The sequence below is a fragment of the Aotus nancymaae genome, unplaced genomic scaffold (genome assembly GCF_030222135.1).
Source record: "Aotus nancymaae isolate 86718 unplaced genomic scaffold, 86718_ANA_hifiasm-v0.15.2.pri h1tg000145l, whole genome shotgun sequence".
Taxonomy (NCBI): Eukaryota; Metazoa; Chordata; class Mammalia; order Primates; family Aotidae; genus Aotus; species Aotus nancymaae.
Genome location: NW_026988560.1, coordinates 89,675 through 107,733, shown reverse-complemented (window position 1 = coordinate 107,733; position 18,059 = coordinate 89,675). Strand labels below are relative to the sequence as shown.

The window sequence follows — 18,059 nt, the reverse complement described above, 5'->3', positions numbered from 1 at the left end:
AGCTGGGAATACAGGTGTGAGACACCATGACTGCCTATCTGGCTATTTGTTTCCTGAGTAGCTGGGTCTATAGGTGTGAGACACCATGCCTGGCTATCTGACTATGTATTTCCTGAGTAGCTGGGATTACAGGTGTGAGACACCATGCCTGGCTATCTGGCTATTTATTTCCTGAGTGTCTGGGACTACAGGTGGGAGACACCATGCCTGGCTATCTCACTATGTATTTCCTGAGTGTGTGGGACCACAGGTGTGAGACACTATGCCTGGGTATCTGCTATTTGTTTCCTGAGTAGCTGGGACTACAGGTGTGAGACACCATGCCTGGCTATCTCACTATGTATTTCCTGAGTGTGTGGGACCACAGGTGTGAGACACTATGCCTGGGTATCTGCTATTTGTTTCCTGAGTAGCTGGGACTACAGGTGTCAGACACAATGCGTGACTATCTGCTATTTATTTCCTGAGTAGCTGGGACTCCAGGTGTGAGACACCATGCCTGGCTATCTGCTGTTTGTTTCCTGAGTAGCTGGGACTACAGGTGTGAGACACCATGCCTGAGTTTCTGCTATTTGTTACCCGATTAGCTGGGACTACATGTGTGAGACACCATGCCTGGCTATCTGGCTATTTATGTCCTGAGTAGCTGGGACTACAGGTGTGAGACACCATGCCTCGCTATCTGATAATTTATTTCCTGAGTACCTGGTAGTACAGGTGTGAGACACCATGCGTGGTATCTACCTATTGATTTCCTCAATAGCTGGGACTACAGGTGTGAGACAACAGGCCTGGCTATCTGTCTATTTATTTCCAGAATAACTGGGACTACAGGTGTGAGACACCGTGCCTGGTTATCTGGCTATTTATTTCCTGAGTAGCTGGGACTACAGGTTTGAGACACGATGCCTGGCAATCTGGCTATTTATTTCCTGAATAGCCGGGACTACAGGTGTGAGATACCATGCCTGGCTATCTCTCTATTTATTTCCTGAGCAGCTGGGACTACAGATCTGAGACACCATGCATGGTTTTCTGGCGTTTTATTTCCTGATTAGCTGGGACTACAGGTGTCGGACACCATGCCTGGCTATTGGCTATTTATTTCCTAAGTAGCTGGGACCACAGGTGTGAGACACCATACCTGGCTATCTGGCTATTTATTTCCTGAGTAGCTAGGACTACAAGTGTGAGTCACCATTCCTGGCTATCTGGCCATTTATTTCATGAGTATCTGGGACTACAGGTGTGAGACACCATACCCAGCTATCTGGCTATTTATTCCCTGAGTAGCTGAGACTACAGGTGTGAGACAGCATGCCTGGCTATCTGCTATTTATTTCCTGAGTACCTGGGACTATAGGTGTGAGACACCATGCCTGACTATCTGGCTATTTCCTGAGTAGCTGGGACTACAGGTGTGAGACAGTATACCTTGCTCTCTGCTATTTATTTTCTGAGTAGCTGGCACTGCATGTGTGAGACACCATGCCTGGATATCGGGCTATTTATTTCCTGAGTAGCTGGGATTACAGATGTGAGACCCCATGCCTGTCTATCTGCCATTTATTTCATCAGTAGCTGTGACTACAGGTGTGAGACACCATACCTGGCTATCTGGCTGGTTATTTCCTGAGTAGCTGCGACTACAGGTGTGAGACAGCATGCCTGGCTATCTGCTATTTATTTCCTGAATAGCTGGTACTACAGGTGTGAGACAGTATGCCTGGCTCTCTGCTATTTATTTCCTGAATAACTGGGACTCCAGGTGTGAGACACCATGCTGAGTTATCTGGCTATTTATTTCCTAAGTCGCTTGAACAACAGGTGTGAGACAGCATGCCTGGCTATCTGGCTATTTATTTCCTGATTAGCTCGGACTCCAAGTGTGAGACATGATGCCTGGCTGTCTGGCTATTTATCTCCTGAGTAGCTGGGACTACAGGTGTGAGACACCATGCCTGGCTATCTACTATTTATTTCCTGAGTAGCTGAGAATACAGGTGTGAGACGCCATGCCTGACTATCTGCTATTTATTTCCTGAGTAGCTGGGACTACAGGTATGAGACACCATGCCTGGCTATCTAGCTACATATTTCCTGAGTAGCTGGGACTACAAGTGTGAGACACCATGCCTGGATATCTGCTATTTATTTCCTGATTGCCGCAGAGTAGAGATGTGAGACACCATGCCTGGCTATCTGGCTGTTTATTTCCTGAGTAGCTGGGTCTACAGGTGTGAGACACCATGCCTGGCTATCTGGCTACATATTTCTTGAGTAGCTGGGAATACAAGTGTGAGACAGCATACCTGGCTCTCTGTTATTTATTACCTGAGTAGCTGGGACTACAGGTGTGAGATACCATGCCTGGCTATCTGGCTATTTATTTCCTGAGTACCTGGGACGCCAGGTGTGAGACAACATGCCTGGCTATCTGGCTATATATTTTCGGAGTACTTGGGACTACAGGTTTGAGACACCATGCCTGGCTATCTGGCTGCTTATTTCCTGAGTAGCTTGGACTACAGGTGTGAGACACCATACCTGGCTATCTGGCTATTTATTTCATGAGTATCTGGGACTACAGGTGTGAGACACCATACCCAGCTATCTGGCTATTTATTTCCTGAGTAGCTGAGACTACAGGTGTGAGACAGCATGCCTGGCTATCTGCTATTTATTTCCTGAGTAGCTGGGACTACAGGTGTGAGACAATATACCTTGCTCTCTGCTATTTATTTTCTGAGTAGCTGGCACTGCATGTGTGAGACACCATGCCTGGATATCGGGCTATTTATTTCCTGAGTAGCTGGGATTACAGATGTGAGACACCATGCCTGTCTATCTGCCATTTATTTCATCAGTAGCTGAGACTACAGGTGTGAGACACCATACCTGGCTATCTGGCTGTTTATTTCCTGAGTAGCTGGGACTACAGGTGTGAGACAGCATGCCTGGCTATCTGGCTATTTATTTCCTGAATAGCTGGTACTACAGGTGTGAGACAGCATGCCTGGCTCTCTGCTATTTATTTCCTGAATAACTGGGACTCCAGGTGTGAGACACCATGCTGGGTTATCTGGCTATTTATTTCCTAAGTAGCTTGAGCAACAGGTGTGAGACAGCATGCCTGGCTATCTGGCTATTTATTTCCTGATTAGCTCTGACTCCATGTGTGAGACATCATGCCTGGCTATCTGGGTATTTATTTCCTGAGTAGCTGGGACTACAGGTGTGAGACACCATGCCTGGCTATCTGGCTATTTATTTCCTGAGTACCTGGGACGACAGGTGTGAGACAACATGCCTGGCTGTCTGGCTATTTATTTCCGGAGTAGCTGGGACTACAGGTTTGAGACACCATGCCTGGCTATCTGGCTGCTTATTTCCTGAGTAGCTGGGACTACAGGTGTGAGACACCATGCCTGGATATCTGCTATTTATTTCCTGATTACCGGGGAGTAGAGGTGTTAGACACCATGCCTGGCTATCTGGCTGTTTATTTCCTGACTAGCTGGGTCTACAGGTGTGAGACACCATGCCTGGCTATCTGCTATTTATTTCCTGAGTTGCTGGGACTACAGGTGTGAGACACCATGCCTGGCTATCTGGCTACATATTTCCTGAGTAGCTGGGACTACAGGTGTGAGACACCATGCCTGGCTATGTGGCTGTTCATTTCCTGAGTAGCTGGGACTACAGGTGAGAGACACCATGCCTGGCTCTCTGCTATATATTTCCTGATTAGGTTGGACTACAGATGTGAGACATCATGCCTGGGTATCTTCTATTTATTTCCTGAGTAGCTGGGACTACAGGTGTGAGACACCATGCCTGGATATCTGCTATTTATTTCCTGATTACCGGGGAGTAGAGGTGTTAGACACCATGCCTGGCTATCTGGCTGTTTATTTCCTGACTAGCTGGGTCTACAGGTGTGAGACACCATGCCTGGCTATCTGCTATTTATTTCCTGAGTTGCTGGGACTACAGGTGTGAGACACCATGCCTGGCTATCTGGCTACATATTTCCTGAGTAGCTGGGACTACAGGTGTGAGACACCATGCCTGGCTATGTGGCTGTTCATTTCCTGAGTAGCTGGGACTACAGGTGAGAGACACCATGCCTGGCTATCTGGCTATTTATTTCCTGAGTAGGTAGGACTACAGGTGTGAGACACCATGTCTGGCTATCTGGCTGTTTATTTCCTGAGTAGCTGGGAATACATGTGTGACACACCATGCCTGGCTATCTGGCTATTTATTTCCTGAGTAGCTGGGACTACAGGTGTGAGACAGCATGCCTGTCTATCTGGCTGTTCATTTCCTGAGTAGCTGGGACTACAGCTGTGAGACACCATGCCTGGCTCTCTGCTATATATTTCCTGATTAGGTTGGACTACAGATGTGAGACATCATGCCTGGGTATCTTCTATTTATTTCCTGAGTAGCTGGGACTACAGGTCTGAGACACCATGCCTGGCTATCTGCTATATTTTTCCTGAGTAGCTGGGACTACAGATGTGAGACACCATTCCTGGCTATCTGGTTATTTATTTCCTGAGAATCTGGGACGACAGGTGTGAGACACCATGCGTGGCTATTTGGCTATTAATTTCCTGAGTAGCTGGGACTACAGGTGTGAGGCACCATGCCTGGCTATTTGGCTATTTATGTCCTGAGTACCTGGGACTACAGGTGTGAGACACCATGCCTGGCTATCAGCTATTTATTGCCTGAGTAGCTGGGACTACAGGTGTGAAACACCATGCCTGGCTATCTGCTATTTATTTTCTGAGTAGCAGGGACTACAGGCGTGAGACGGCATGCCTGGCTATCTGCTATATTTTTCCGGAGTACCTGGGACTACAGGTGTGAGACACCATGCCTGGCTATCTGGCCATTTATTTCCTGAGTACCTGGGACTACTTGTGTGAGACAACATACCTGGCTATCTGGCTATTTATGTCCTGAGTAGCTGGGACTATAGGTGTGAGACACCATTCCTGGCTATCTGGCTATTTATTTCCTGAGAATCTGGGACGACAGGTGTGAGACACCATGCCTGGCTATCTGGCTATTTATTTCCGGAGTAGCTGGGACTACAGGTTTGAGACACCATGCCTGGCTATCTGGCTGCTTATTTCCTCAGTAGCTGGGACTACAGGTGTGAGACACCATGCCTGGCTATCTGCTATTTATTTCCTGAGTACCGGGGAATAGAGGTGTGAGACACCATGCCTGGCTATCTGGCTGTTCATTTCCTGAGTAGCTGCGACTACAGGTGTGAGACACCATGCCTGGCTATCTGGCTATATATTTCCTGAGTAGCTGAGACTACAGGTGTGAGACACCATGCCTGGCTATCTGGCTATTTATTTCCTGAGTAGGTAGGACTACAGGTGTGAGACACCATGTCTGGCTATCTGGCTGTTTATTTCCTGAGTAGCTGGGACTACAGGTGTGAGACACCATGCCTGGCTATCTGGCTACATATTTCCTGAGTGTCTGTGACTACAGGTGTGAGACACCATGCCTGGCTATCTGGCTGTTCATTTCCTGAGTAGCTGGGACTACAGGTGTAAGACACCATACCTGGCTATCTGGCTATTTATTTCCTGAGTAGCTAGGACTACAGGTGTGAGACACCATTCCTGGCTATCTGGCTGTTTATTTCATGAGTATCTGGCACTACAAGTGTGACACACCATACCCAGCTATCTGGCTATTTATTTCCTGAGTAGCTGAGACTACAGGTGTGAGACAGCATGCCTGGCTATCGGCTATTTATATCCTAAGTAGCTGGGACTACAGGTGTGAGACAGTATACCTTGCTCTCTGATATTTATTTTCTGAGTAGCTGGCACTGCATGTGTGAGACACCATGCCTGGATATCGGGCTATTTATTTCCTGAGTAGCTGGGATTACAGATGTGAGACACCATGCCTGTCTATCTGCCATTTATTTCATCAGTAGCTGAGACTACAGGTGTGAGACACCATACCTGGCTATCTGGCTGTTTATTTCCTGAATAGCTGGTACTACAGGTGTGAGACAGCATGCCTGGCTCTCTGCTATTTATTTCCTGAGTAACTGAGACTCCAGGTGTGAGACACCATGCCGGGTTATCTGGCTATTTATTTCCTGAATAACTGAGACTCCAGGTGTGAGACACCATGCCGGGTTATCTGGCTATTTATTTCCTAAGTAGCTTGAACAACAGGTGTGAGACAGCATGCCTGGCTATCTGGCTATTTATTTCCTGATTACCTCAGACTCCATGTGTGAGACATCATGCCTGGCTATCTGGGTATTTATTTCCTGAGTACCTGGGACGACAGGTGTGAGACAACATGCCTGGCTATCTGGCTATTTATTTCCGGAGTAGCTGGGACTACAGGTTTGAGACACCATGCCTGGCTATCTGGCTGCCTATTTCCTGAGTAGCTGGGACTACAGTTGTGAGACACCATGCCTGGCTATCTGCTATTTATTTCCTGAGTAGCTGGGACTACAGGTGTGAGACACCATGCCTGGCTATCTGGCTACATATTTCCTGAGTAGCTGGGACTACAGGTGTGAGACACCATGCCTGGCTATGTGGCTGTTCATTTCCTGAGTAGCTGGGACTACAGGTGAGAGACACCATGCGTGGCTATCTGGTTATTTATTTCCTGAGTAGGTAGGACTACAGGTGTGACACACCATGTCTGGCTATCTGGCTGTTTATTTCCTGCGTAGCTGGGAATACATGTGTGAGACACCATGCCTGGCTATCTGGCTATTTATTTCCTGATTAGCTGGGACTACAGCTGTGAGACACCATGCCTGGCTCTCTGCTATATATTTCCTGATTAGGTTGGACTACAGATGTGAGACTTCATGCCTGGCTATCTGCTATTTATTTCCTGAGTAGCTGGGACTACAGGTGTGAGACACCATGCCTGGCTCTCTCTCTATTTATTTCCTGAGCAGCTGGGACTACAGATCTGAGACACCATGCCTGGTTTTCTGGCGTTTTATTTCCTGATTAGCTGGGACTACAGGTGTGGGACACCATGCCTGGCTATCGGCTATTTATTTCCTGAGTAGCTGGGTCTACAGGTGTGAGACACCATACCTGGCTATCTGGCTATTTATTTCCTGAGTAGCTAGGACTACAGGTGTGAGACACCTTTCCTGGCTATCTGGCCATTTATTTCATGAGTATCTGGGACTACAGGTGTGAGACACCATACCCAGCTATCTGGCTATTTATTTCCTGAGTAGCTGAGACTACAGGTGTGAGACAGCATGCCTGAATATCTGCTATTTATTTCCTGAGTACCTGGGACTATAGGTGTGAGGCACCATGCCTGACTATCTTTCTATTTCCTCAATAGCTGGGACTACAGGTGTGAGACAGTATACCTTGTTCTCTGCTATTTATTTTCTGAGTAGCTGGCACTGCATGTGTGAGACACCATGCCTGGATATCGCGCTATTTATTTCCTGAGTAGCTGGGACTACAGGTTTGAGACACCATGCCTGGCTATCTGGCTATTTATTTCCTGAGTACCTGGGACGACAGGTGTGAGACAACATGCCTGGCTATCTGGCTATTTATTTCTGGAGTAGCTGGGACTACAGGTGTGAGACACCATGCCTGGCTAATAGCTATTTATTTCCTGAGTACCGGGGAATAGAGGTGTGAGACAGCATGCCTGGCTATCTGCTATATTTTTCCTGAGTAGCGGGGACTACAGATGTGAGACACCATGCCTGGCTATCTGCTATTTATTTCTTGAGTACCTGAGACTACAGGTGTGAGACACCATGCCTGGCTATCTGGCTTTTTATTTCCTGAATAGCTGGGACTACATGTGTGAGACACCATGCCTGGCTATCTGGGTATTTATTTCCTGAGTAGCTGGGACTACAGGCGTGAGACACCATGTGTGGCTATTTGGCTATTTATTTGCAGAGTAACTGGGGCTACAGGTGTGAGACACCATGCCTGGCTATCTGGCTATTTATTTCCTGAGAATCTGGGACTACAGGTGTGAGGCACCATGCCTGGCTATTTGTCTATTTATGTCCTGAGTACCTGGGACTACAGGTGTGAGACACCATGCCTGGCTATCAGCTATTTATTTCCTGAGTAGCTGGGACTACAGGTGTGAAACACCATGCCTGGCTATCTGCTATTTATTTGCTGAGTAGCAGGGACTACAGGCGTGAGACGGCATGCCTGGCTATCTGCTATATTTTTCCTGAGTACCTGGGACTACAGGTGTGAGACACCATGACTGGCAATCTGCTATTTATTTCCTGAGTAGCTGCGACTACAGTTGTGAGACACTATGCCTGGCTATCTGGCCATTTATTTCCTTAGTAGCTGGGACTTCATGTGTGAGACAACATGCCTGGCTATCTGGCTATTTATTTCCTGAGTTGCTGGGACTACAGGCGTGAGACACCATGCGTGGCTATCTGGCTATTTATTTCCTGAGTAGCTGGGATTACAGGTGTGAGACACCATGCCTGGCTATCTGCTATTTATTTCCTGAGTACCTGGGACTACAGGTGTGAGACACCATGCGTGGCTATCTGGCTATTTATTTCGCTGGTCTCCTCATGGCCCGCTCCCCGCACCATTTGCCCCTGGACAGCCCCGCCGGGATCGGCTCGCCGTGCCTGGTCTCCTCCTGTTCCCCCCTCCCCGCACCGATTGCCCCTGAAATCCCCCCCGCCGGGAAGGGCTTGCCGTCCCTGGTCTCCTCCTGCCCCTCCCGCAGCCTTTGACCCTGGGCTGCGCCGCACGGACCGCCTCTCCAGGCCTGTTCTCCTCCTGACCCCCGCCGCACCGATTGCCCCTGGACTCTCCCGCGGGAACCCGCTCGCCCTCCCTTGTTTCCTGCTGCCCCCCCGGCACCGTTTGCCCCTGGACTCCCCCGCCGGGACCGGCTCCCTGTCCCTGGTCTCCTCCTGCCCCCACCCCGCACCTTTTGCCCCGAGACTCCCACGCCGGGAACGGCTCGCCTTCCTGGTCTCCTCCTGCCCCCCAAGCACGGTTTGCCCCTGGACTCCCCCGCCGGGACCGGTTCGCCGTCCCTGGACTCCTCCTGCACCCCCCCGCGCCGTTTGCCCCTGGACTCCCGGCCTCGCGGTCCCTGTTCTCCTCCTGCCTCCCCTCGCACCGTTTGCCCTGGATTCCCCCGTGGGGACAGGCTCGACGTCTCTGGTCTCCTGCTGCCACCCCAGCACCTTTTGGTCCTGGACTCCCCCGTGGGGATCCACTAGGGTTCCCTGGTCTCCTCCTGCCACCCCCGCACCGTTTGCCCCTGGACTCCCCCGCCGAGACCGCCTCGCTGTCCCTGGTCTCCTCCTGCCCCCCCCCCACCCCACGCACCGTTTGCCCCTGGACTCCCCTGCCGGGACCGGCTCCCTGTCCCTGGTCTCCTCCTTGCCCCACCCCCCCCCACCGCACCATTTGACCCTGGATTCCCCCGCTGGAACCGGTTCACCGTCCCTGGTCTCCTACTGCCACTCCGGCACCTTTTGCCCCTGGACTCCCCCGTGGGGATTCGCTAGGGTTCCCTGGTCTCCTCCTGCCACTCCCGCACCGTTTTCCCCTGGACTCCTCCGCCGGGACCGGTTCACCGTCCCTGGTCTCCTCCTGCCAAGCACGCACCATTTGCCCCTGGACTCCCGGGCAGGAGCTGGCTCGCAGTCCCTGGTCTTCTCCTGCACCCCCCGGACCGTTTGCCCCTGGACTCCCCCGCCCGGACCGGCTCCCTGTCGCTGGTCTCCTCCTGACCCGCCCCCCCGCACCATTTGCCCCTGGACACCCCCGCCGGGACCGGCTCGCCGTGCCTGGTCTCCTCCTGCTCCCCACCGCACCGATTGCCCCTGAAATCCCCCCCGCCGGGAACGGCTTGCCGTCCCTGGTCTCCTCCTGCCCCTCCCGCAGCCTTTGACCCTGAGCTGCGCCGCCCGGACCGCCTCGCCAGGCCTGTTCTCCTCCTGACCGCCGACGCACCGTTTGCCCCTGGACTCCCCCGCCGTGAACGGCTCGCGGACCCTGGTCTCCTCCTGCCCTCCCACGCACCGATTGCCCCTGGACTCTCCCGCGGGAACCCGCTCGCCCTCCCTTGTTTCCTGCTGCCCCCACCGCACCGTTTGCCCCTGGACTTCCCCGCCGGGACCGGCTCCCTGTCCCTGGTCTCCTCCTGCCCCCATCCCGCACCTATTGCCCCGGGACTCCCCCGCCGGGACCGGCTCGCCGTCCCTGGTCTCCTCCTGCCCACCCCCGCACCGTTTCCCCCTGGACTCCATCCCAGGAGGACCCTCCCGGACCCTGTCCCGCACGCCATGCTGGTCCACTGTCTCACGCCCGTCCCAAGAGGACCGCCCCCAGCTTTGCCCACATTTTGGACCACTGCCTCACCCCATCCCAGGAGAACCCTCCCCGGCCCTGTCCCCCATCCCACGCTGGAACACTCTCTCACCCATGATGGACCACTGTCTCACCCCATCCCAGGAGGACTCTCCCAAGCTCTGCCCCCATGATGGACCACTGTCTCACCCCATCCCAGGAAGACCCTCCCCGACCCTGTCCTGCACCCCACGCTGGTCCACTGTCTCACCTCTGTCCCAGGAGGACCCTCCCCAGCTCTGCCCGCATGATGAACCAGTGTCTCACCCCATCCCAGGAGGACCCTCCCTGGCCCCGGCCTCCCCACCCTGGTCAACTGTCTCACCCCGTCCCAATAGGACCCTCGCCAGCCTTGCCCCCCCACACTGGACCACTGTCTCACCCCATCCCAGGAGGACCCTCCCGGACCCTGTCCCGCACCCCATGCTGGTCCACTGTCTCACCCCATCCCAGGAGGACCCTCCCAAGCTCTGCCCCCATGAAGGACCACTGTCTCACCCCATCCCAGGAAGACCCTCCCCGACCCTGTCCCGCACCCGACACTGGTCCACTGTCTCACCTCTGTCCAAGGAGGATGCTCCCCTGCTCTGACTGCATGATGAAACAGTGTCTCACCCCATACCAGGAGGACCCTCCCTGGCCCCGGCCTCCCCACCCTGGTCAACTGTCTCACCCCGTCCCAATAGGACCCTCCCCAGCCCTGCCCCCCTCACACTGGTCCAGTCGCACCCCATCCCAGGAGGACCCTCCCCGACCCTGTCCCGCACTCCATACTGGTCCACTGTCTCACCCCATCCCAGGAGGACCCTCCCCGACCCTGTCCCTCACCCCATGCTGGTCCACTGTCTCACCCCATCCCTGGAGGACCCTCCCCGACCCTGTCCCGCACCCCATGCTGGTCCACTGTCTCACCCCATCCCAGGAGGACCCTCCCCGACCCTGTCCCGCACCCCATGCTGGTCCACTGTCTCACCCCATCCCTGGAGGACCCTCCCCGACCCTGTCCCGCACCCCATGCTGGTCCACTGTCTCACCCCATCCCTGGAGGACCCTCCCTGACCCTGTCCCGCACCCCATGCTGGTCCACTGTCTCACCCCATCCCAGGAGGACCCTCCCTGACCCTGTCCCGCACCCCATGCTGGTCCACTGTCTCACCCCATCCCAGGAGGACCCTCCCTGGCCCCGGCCCCCCACCCTGGTCAACTGTTTCACCGAATCCCAGCAGGACCCTCCCTGGCCCTGGCCCCCCACCCTGGACCACTGTCTCACCCCATCCCAGGGGGACCCTCCCCGACCCTGTCCCCCACCCCACGCTGGTACACAGTCTGACCCCGTCCCAGCAGGACCTTCCCTGGCCCTGCCCCCCTACGCTGGACCACTGTCTCACCCCATCCCAGGAGGACCCTCGCCGACCCTGTACCGCACACTGTGCTCATCCACTGTCTCACCCCTGTCCCAGGAGGACCCACCCAAGCTCTGCCCCCATGAAGGACCACTGTCTCACCCCATCCCAGAAGGACCCTCCCCGGTCCTGTCCCCCGCCCCACGCTGGTCCACTGTCTCACCTCTGTCCCAGGAGGACCCTCCCCAGCTCTGCTCGCATGATGAACCACTGTCTCACCCCATCCCAGGAGGACCCTCCCTGGCCCCGGCCTCCCCACCCTGGTCAACTGTCTCACCCCGTCCCAACAGGACCCTCCCCGGCCCTGTCCCCCACCCCATGCTGGACCACTGTCTCACCCCATCCCAGGAGGACCCTCCCCAGCCCTGTCCTCCACCCCACGCTGGACCACTGTCTCACCCCATCCCAGGAGGACCCTTCCCGTCCCTGTCCCCACCACACTGGCCCACTGTCTCACCCCGTCGCAGCAGGACCCTTCCCGGCCCTACCCACTACGCTGGACCACTGTCTCACCCCATCCCAGGAGGACCCTCCCCGACCCTGTCCCCCACCCCACGCTGGAGCACTGTCTCACCCCATCCCAGGAGGAACCTCCCTGGCCCTTTCCCCACCCCACGCTGGACCACTGTCTCATCGCATCCCAGGAGGAACCTCCCTGGCCCCGGCCCTCCCACCCTGGTCCACTGTCTCACCCTGTCCCAGCAGGACCCTCCCCTGCCCTGCCCCTCTACGCTGGACCACTGTCTCACCTCATCCCAGTAGGACCCTCCCCGACCCTGTCCCGCACCCCATGCTGGTCCACTGTCTCAGCTCTGTCCCAGGAGGACCCTCCCCAGCTCTGCCCCCATGATGGACCACTGTCTCACCCCATCCCAGGAGGACCCTCCCCGACCCTGTCCCGCACCCCACGCTGGTCCACTGTCTCAGCTCTGTCCCAGGAGGACCCTCCCCAGCTCTGCCCCCATGATGGACCACTGTCTCACCCCATCCCAGGACGACCCTCCCTGGCCCCGGCCCCCCAACCCTGGTCCACTGTCTCATCCCGTCCCAGTAGGACCGTCCCCGGCCCTGCCCCGCCACGCTGGATCACTGTCTCACCCCATCCCAGGAGGACCCTCCCCGACCCTGTCCCGCACCCCATGCTGGTCCACTCTCTCACCCCTGTCCCAGGAGGACCCTCCGCAGCTGTGCCCCCATGATGGACCACTGTCTCACCCCATCCAAGGAGGACCCTCCCCGGCCCTGTCCCCCACCCCACGCTGGACCACTGTCTCACCGCATCCCAGGACGACCCTCCCCGGCCCTGTCCCCCCCACCCTGGTCCACTGTCTCACCCCGTCCCAGCAGGACTCTCCCCGGCCCTGCCCCCCCCACGCTGGACCACTGTCTCACCCCATCCCAGGAGGACCCTCCCCGGCCCTGCCCCTCCACCGTGTGGACCCTGTGCTCACCCAGGTCTCATTTCACAGCCCCTTGAGCTGGGCCAAAGCAGCAGCCTGTGTTGAGGAGGATTTGGTGGCTGATGTCCCCCACTCTAAGTTGCCAGATGAAATGCAGGAGGACCAATTAAATTAGAACGTCAGAGAAAGACAGTGGTTTTCAGCATGAGTTCGTCCCAAAGAGTGCCGGAAACCAAAAAGGTATCCGTCGCTGGCGGGGGCTGAGGAGAACGGACGGAGAGTTACTGCCTGACAGCTCCAGGTTTCTCTTTGGGGCAACGAAAAGGTTCAGAAACAGTGGCGGCCGCGAGGGAGCAACAGTGCGATTGGGAGTGAGGCCGCTCCAGGCACATTCAGTATGGATGCAATGGCATGTTTGACGCTGCATGTATTTTATGACTCTTGTAGTTTGTTTGAGACGGCGTCTCGCTCCGTCGCCCAGGCTGGGGTGCGGTGGCGTGATCTCGGCTCACAGCCACCTCCGCCTCCCGGGTTCAAGCAATTCTTGTGCCTCAGCCTCCTGAGTAGCTGGGATTACAGGCATCTGCCACCACGCCTGGTTAATTTTTGTATTTTTAGTAGAGACGGGGTTTCACCGTGTTCAGGCTGGTCTCGATCTCCTGACCTTGTGATCCTCCCACCTCAGCCTCCCAAAGTGCTGGGATGATAGGCATGAGCCACGTCACCTGGCCAGTTTTACAACTCTTAAAAACGATCACTAAAACCTCCGAATCTTACACTTTAAATGGGTGAGTCATATACGCGCATTGTACATATCTCAATAAAACTGCTGTTAAAGCCAATCAGGGCCCTTCCCTGGGACTTTGGAACCAGGTTGAGGAAGAAAGTTCACTTCTCTCCAGCAGGCGGCGCTCTGGGGCACAGCTCCCCATTTCACACCGCCGGGGAGCGGGAGTGGCTGTGCCGGGAAAGACGCGGACGGAGAGACAGAGCCAGGCCGCAGTGAAAGCTGTGATGAGTCCCAACCACAGGCCGGGTTTTTTTTTTTTTTTTTTTTAATGAGAAAAAAAAAAAAGGAGAGAAAAATGAAAACAGACTGCTTGCTCCTACAGTCAGTCCATGAACAGCCTAGAGCCAGGGTAGCCTTGACCTTGGTAGCTCGTAAAGCATAACAGGACGTCAGGATGTGCACTTACCATGGGGCAAGAATCTAAGACGCAATACTGCTCACCATTCAGAGTCTTCCTAAACTGATCTCTCTCAGGACATCTTAAATGGTGACTGATGGGGCCTCCAGGGGCCTGAGTTTTGGTGGGCTATGGGCAGCTGTGCACTAGAAGCCTCCCACGACCTCCCTGACAGTCACAGAGTTAAATGAACACCCCTCATTTTGGATCCAGCTGCTCGCTGCAAGTGGGTTTTAGCTTCTCGGGCTTACCTTAAATCTGCTTCCGTCATCTTGAATGAAGTAGTAATCCACCGCACTGACTAAGCGTTTATCTTCATCTAAAATCTCGGTCTACGAGAGAATTGACCAACATAGGCACAATCGTCCTCTACACAGTGTCAGGACCCTTTTCCTCCGACCTTTTGGGAAACTGAGCACTTCAGAAACAAATCCCCTCATCTAGGTCTTTATTCCACCCCTACATTAACACTACCACCTTATTCAAAAGAACCACATCGTAAGAGCCTCCAAATGGGGATTTCTTGGAATTTCTCCCTCATAATCCTTGAAAGCTTTATTATGATGGCTAAAAGCAAGGGCCATCACCTCCGGCTTCTCACACTGACTTCTTTGTGGCCCTCAATGATGTTAAAGAGGAAAGGAGGAGAGCTGGGAGCCATCACATCTCCCTACTGATTCACCAGACAAGTCCCCCCATGGGTCCCACTTTGGACAAGGACCATGCTATGACAAGAAGGAATACAGCCACACCCCTGGGAGGGAGAAGGACCAAGGGAAAGCGCCAGTGCTTACGGGATGCATGTTAATGAGCCAGCCTGTCTTCTCACCAGGCTCCTTCAGCCGTTCAAAACCAAACCGCAAATCCATCTTATCCGTCCACTGACTCCGTTCCAGGCGCTTGAGTGCAGAGACTGAGGAAGTGGGGCCATCATCCCTGAGTGAAAGAAAGGAACCCAGTGGTTACAGTTTGAAATGCCACCTACTTCTCTCTCTTTTCTTTTTTTTGAGACAGAGTCTCACTCTGTCCCCCAGGCTGGAGTGCAGCGGCACGGTCTTGGCTTGCCGCAACCTCCGCCTACCAGGTTCAAGAGCTTCTCCTGCCTTGGCCTCCCAAGTAGCTGGGATTACAGGTGCCCGCACCACACCTGACTAATTTTTGTATTTTTTAGTGGAGATGGGGTTTCACCATGTTGGCCAGGCTGGTCTTGAACTCCTGACCTCAGGTGATCTGCCCACATTGGAATTCCAAAGTGCTAGGATTACAGGGGGTAAGCTACCATGCCTGGCCAATCCCACCTACTTCTGCAACACTGAACCCACCTAGTGTGTTTCAGATATGTATTCCTGAAAAACCCCAAGTCTGGCAAAAAGGCACATTAAAATGAAAGGACTCATGGGAAAAATACAATTAGGGCAGGCCCTTCAAAACCTGTTCAACTTTATAACCAGAATACTAACATAAACAGTAATCACGATTATGTATATTTATATATTATTAATATACGTTGGATTCAGTGGACTAGAAAACTGTTCACTGGGACCATATTTCCTCCCAAAACTGTTTTTTCTGAGCCGTGTATCTGACTTTTAAACCAGCAACAGTAAAACATCGGAAAAATGGGGATAACAGACAGACAGAGAGCAGTTCACGGGTTACTATATCCATCGTCCCAGTACTCCACATACACTCTCATTCAGTTTTCATGACAACCCCTACGAGGGAGGCCACTGGTGTCCCCATTTCACAGAAAAAATGCAGGCACATCTACCACCCACCGCCTCCTGGGGCTGTTTTAAAGACGAGAGGAGTTAACCCACGTAGAGCACGCAAGTTAAAAGCCGGCACTCAATATCCCCTGCCTGGAGGCTGTCACCGAGCTCGGGGCAGGGCAGTGGAGTGCAGTAGGTGGGGGCACGTCCTGCACCCCGAACCAGAGCAGCCAGTGCGCGTCCCTGAGCTCCACGTTCCGGCACACACTGTAGATACTAAGGACACCTACCTCTCCGGGGCTTGCCTGAGGACCAAACGGGGCTAAGGATAGGCAGTGATTAGCACGACAGCCGTCAGGGATCCTCACCACTCGGTTTCTCCTCCGTGAAGAATTTTGTTCAGCTAAGTGTCCGTAAAAGCCTTCGCATTCTTACACGTTTTCTGCTTATGGCAGAAGGCCAGGCCTCCGTCATGTTTACCGTTTGCTCTGGCCACCGAGCAGCCGCGTCTTACCGTTTTTCTATTTTTTTTTTTAAGACGGTCTGGCTCCCTCGCTCAGGCTGGAGGGCTGTGGCGCGATCCCAGCTCACAGCAGCCTCGACCTGCGGGGCTCAGGTGAACCTCCGGCCTCGGCCTCCGAGAATTAATAGCCATGACTTCACGCGCACGCCACCAGCCTCGCTAATTTTTCTTCTTTTTAGAAGAGAAGGGCTGGGCGCGGTGGCTCACGCCTGTAATCCAGCACTTTGGGAGGCCGAGGCGGGCGGATCACCTGAGGTCAGGCGTTCGAGACCGGCCTGGACAACATGGCGAAACCCCGTTTCTACTAAAACTACAAAATTCAGCCGGCATGATGGCGCGCGCCTGTCACCCCAGCTACTCGGGAGGCTGAGGCAAGAGAATCGCTTGAACCCGGGAGCGGAGGCTGCAGGGAGCCGAGATCGCGCCTCTGCGCTCCAGCCTGGGCGACAGGGCTGCACTGTGTCCCCCCACCAATAATAATAATAAACACTAGGCTGGGTGAGGGGGCAGGACTCCGTCTCCAAAAAAATAAAGTAATCAAACAGAGGAGAAAGGGTGTCGCCGGGACAGGATCCTAGGCTCCAGCGATCCGCCCGCCGCGGCCTCCCCCAGCGCTGCGCCTCCAGGCGGGGTCCCGGCCCCCACCCGCCGCGCGTCCGCCCCGCAGGGCCTGGCCCCGCTCCCGCAGCTCGCACCGCCCCCGCCGCGCGGCAGGCCCCAAACGCAGCTGCGCGCCAGGCGAGGCCCGAAACGCCTCAGGAAGAGCCGAGCAGGGGAAGACCGCGCGGCCCGCCTCGTTCCCCCGCGGAGAAGCTACTTCCGCGGAGCCTCCGCCCCGCCCCAGGTCCCTCCGCCGGCGGTCCGGGCGCGCCGCTCCACCCCGGTCAGGCGCGGCGAGAGGGGGCGGCTGCGGGACCCCGGCCTCCCCCTCGCCTCGGCGGCGCCACCCGCGCCCGGCTCCACCGCACCCTCGGCAGGGCCGGCCCGAGGGCCTCAGGAGAGCGCCCCTCACCTGCCGGCCTCGCCGTCCGCGCCCGGGTCCGCGCGTCGCCGCCCTCCGCTCCTGGAGCCGCCGGCGATCGACCTCTGCTTCGCAGGAGGAATTTGGCGCGCTCCCATCAGTCTCGCGAGAGCCGAAAGTGCCGCCGTCAATCAAGAGGCGCGCGCCGTCAATCAAGAGGCGCGCGCCGTCAATCAAGAGGCGCGCGCCGTCAATCAAGAGGCGCGCGCCGTCAATCAAGAGGCGCGCGCCGTCAATCAAGAGGCGCGCGCCGTCAATCAAGAGGCGCGCGCCGTCAATCAAGAGGCGCGCGCCGTCAATCAAGAGGCGCGCGCCGTCAATCAAGAGGCGCGCGCCGTCAATCAAGAGGCGCGCGCCGTCAATCAAGAGGCGCGCCCCGCCCCTCGCCCGCC

At 55.3% G+C, this 18,059-nt stretch overlaps 1 protein-coding gene across 1 annotated transcript in view; it reads right to left on the bottom strand.

The window, feature by feature from the left end:
* The window catches only part of LOC135272913 (DNA polymerase epsilon catalytic subunit A-like), a 37,631-nt gene extending 19,866 nt beyond the window's left edge, over positions 1 to 17,765 (bottom strand). Inside the window, exons 1-3 of the mRNA XM_064371616.1 lie at positions 17,659 to 17,765; positions 15,206 to 15,347; positions 14,663 to 14,743 (exon numbers count right to left, since the gene is read on the bottom strand). Of these exons, the coding sequence (XP_064227686.1) occupies positions 14,663 to 14,743; positions 15,206 to 15,347; positions 17,659 to 17,765 (330 nt within the window). The remainder of the gene's footprint in view (positions 1 to 14,662; positions 14,744 to 15,205; positions 15,348 to 17,658) is intronic.
* Positions 17,766 to 18,059: the final 294 nt, after the last annotated feature.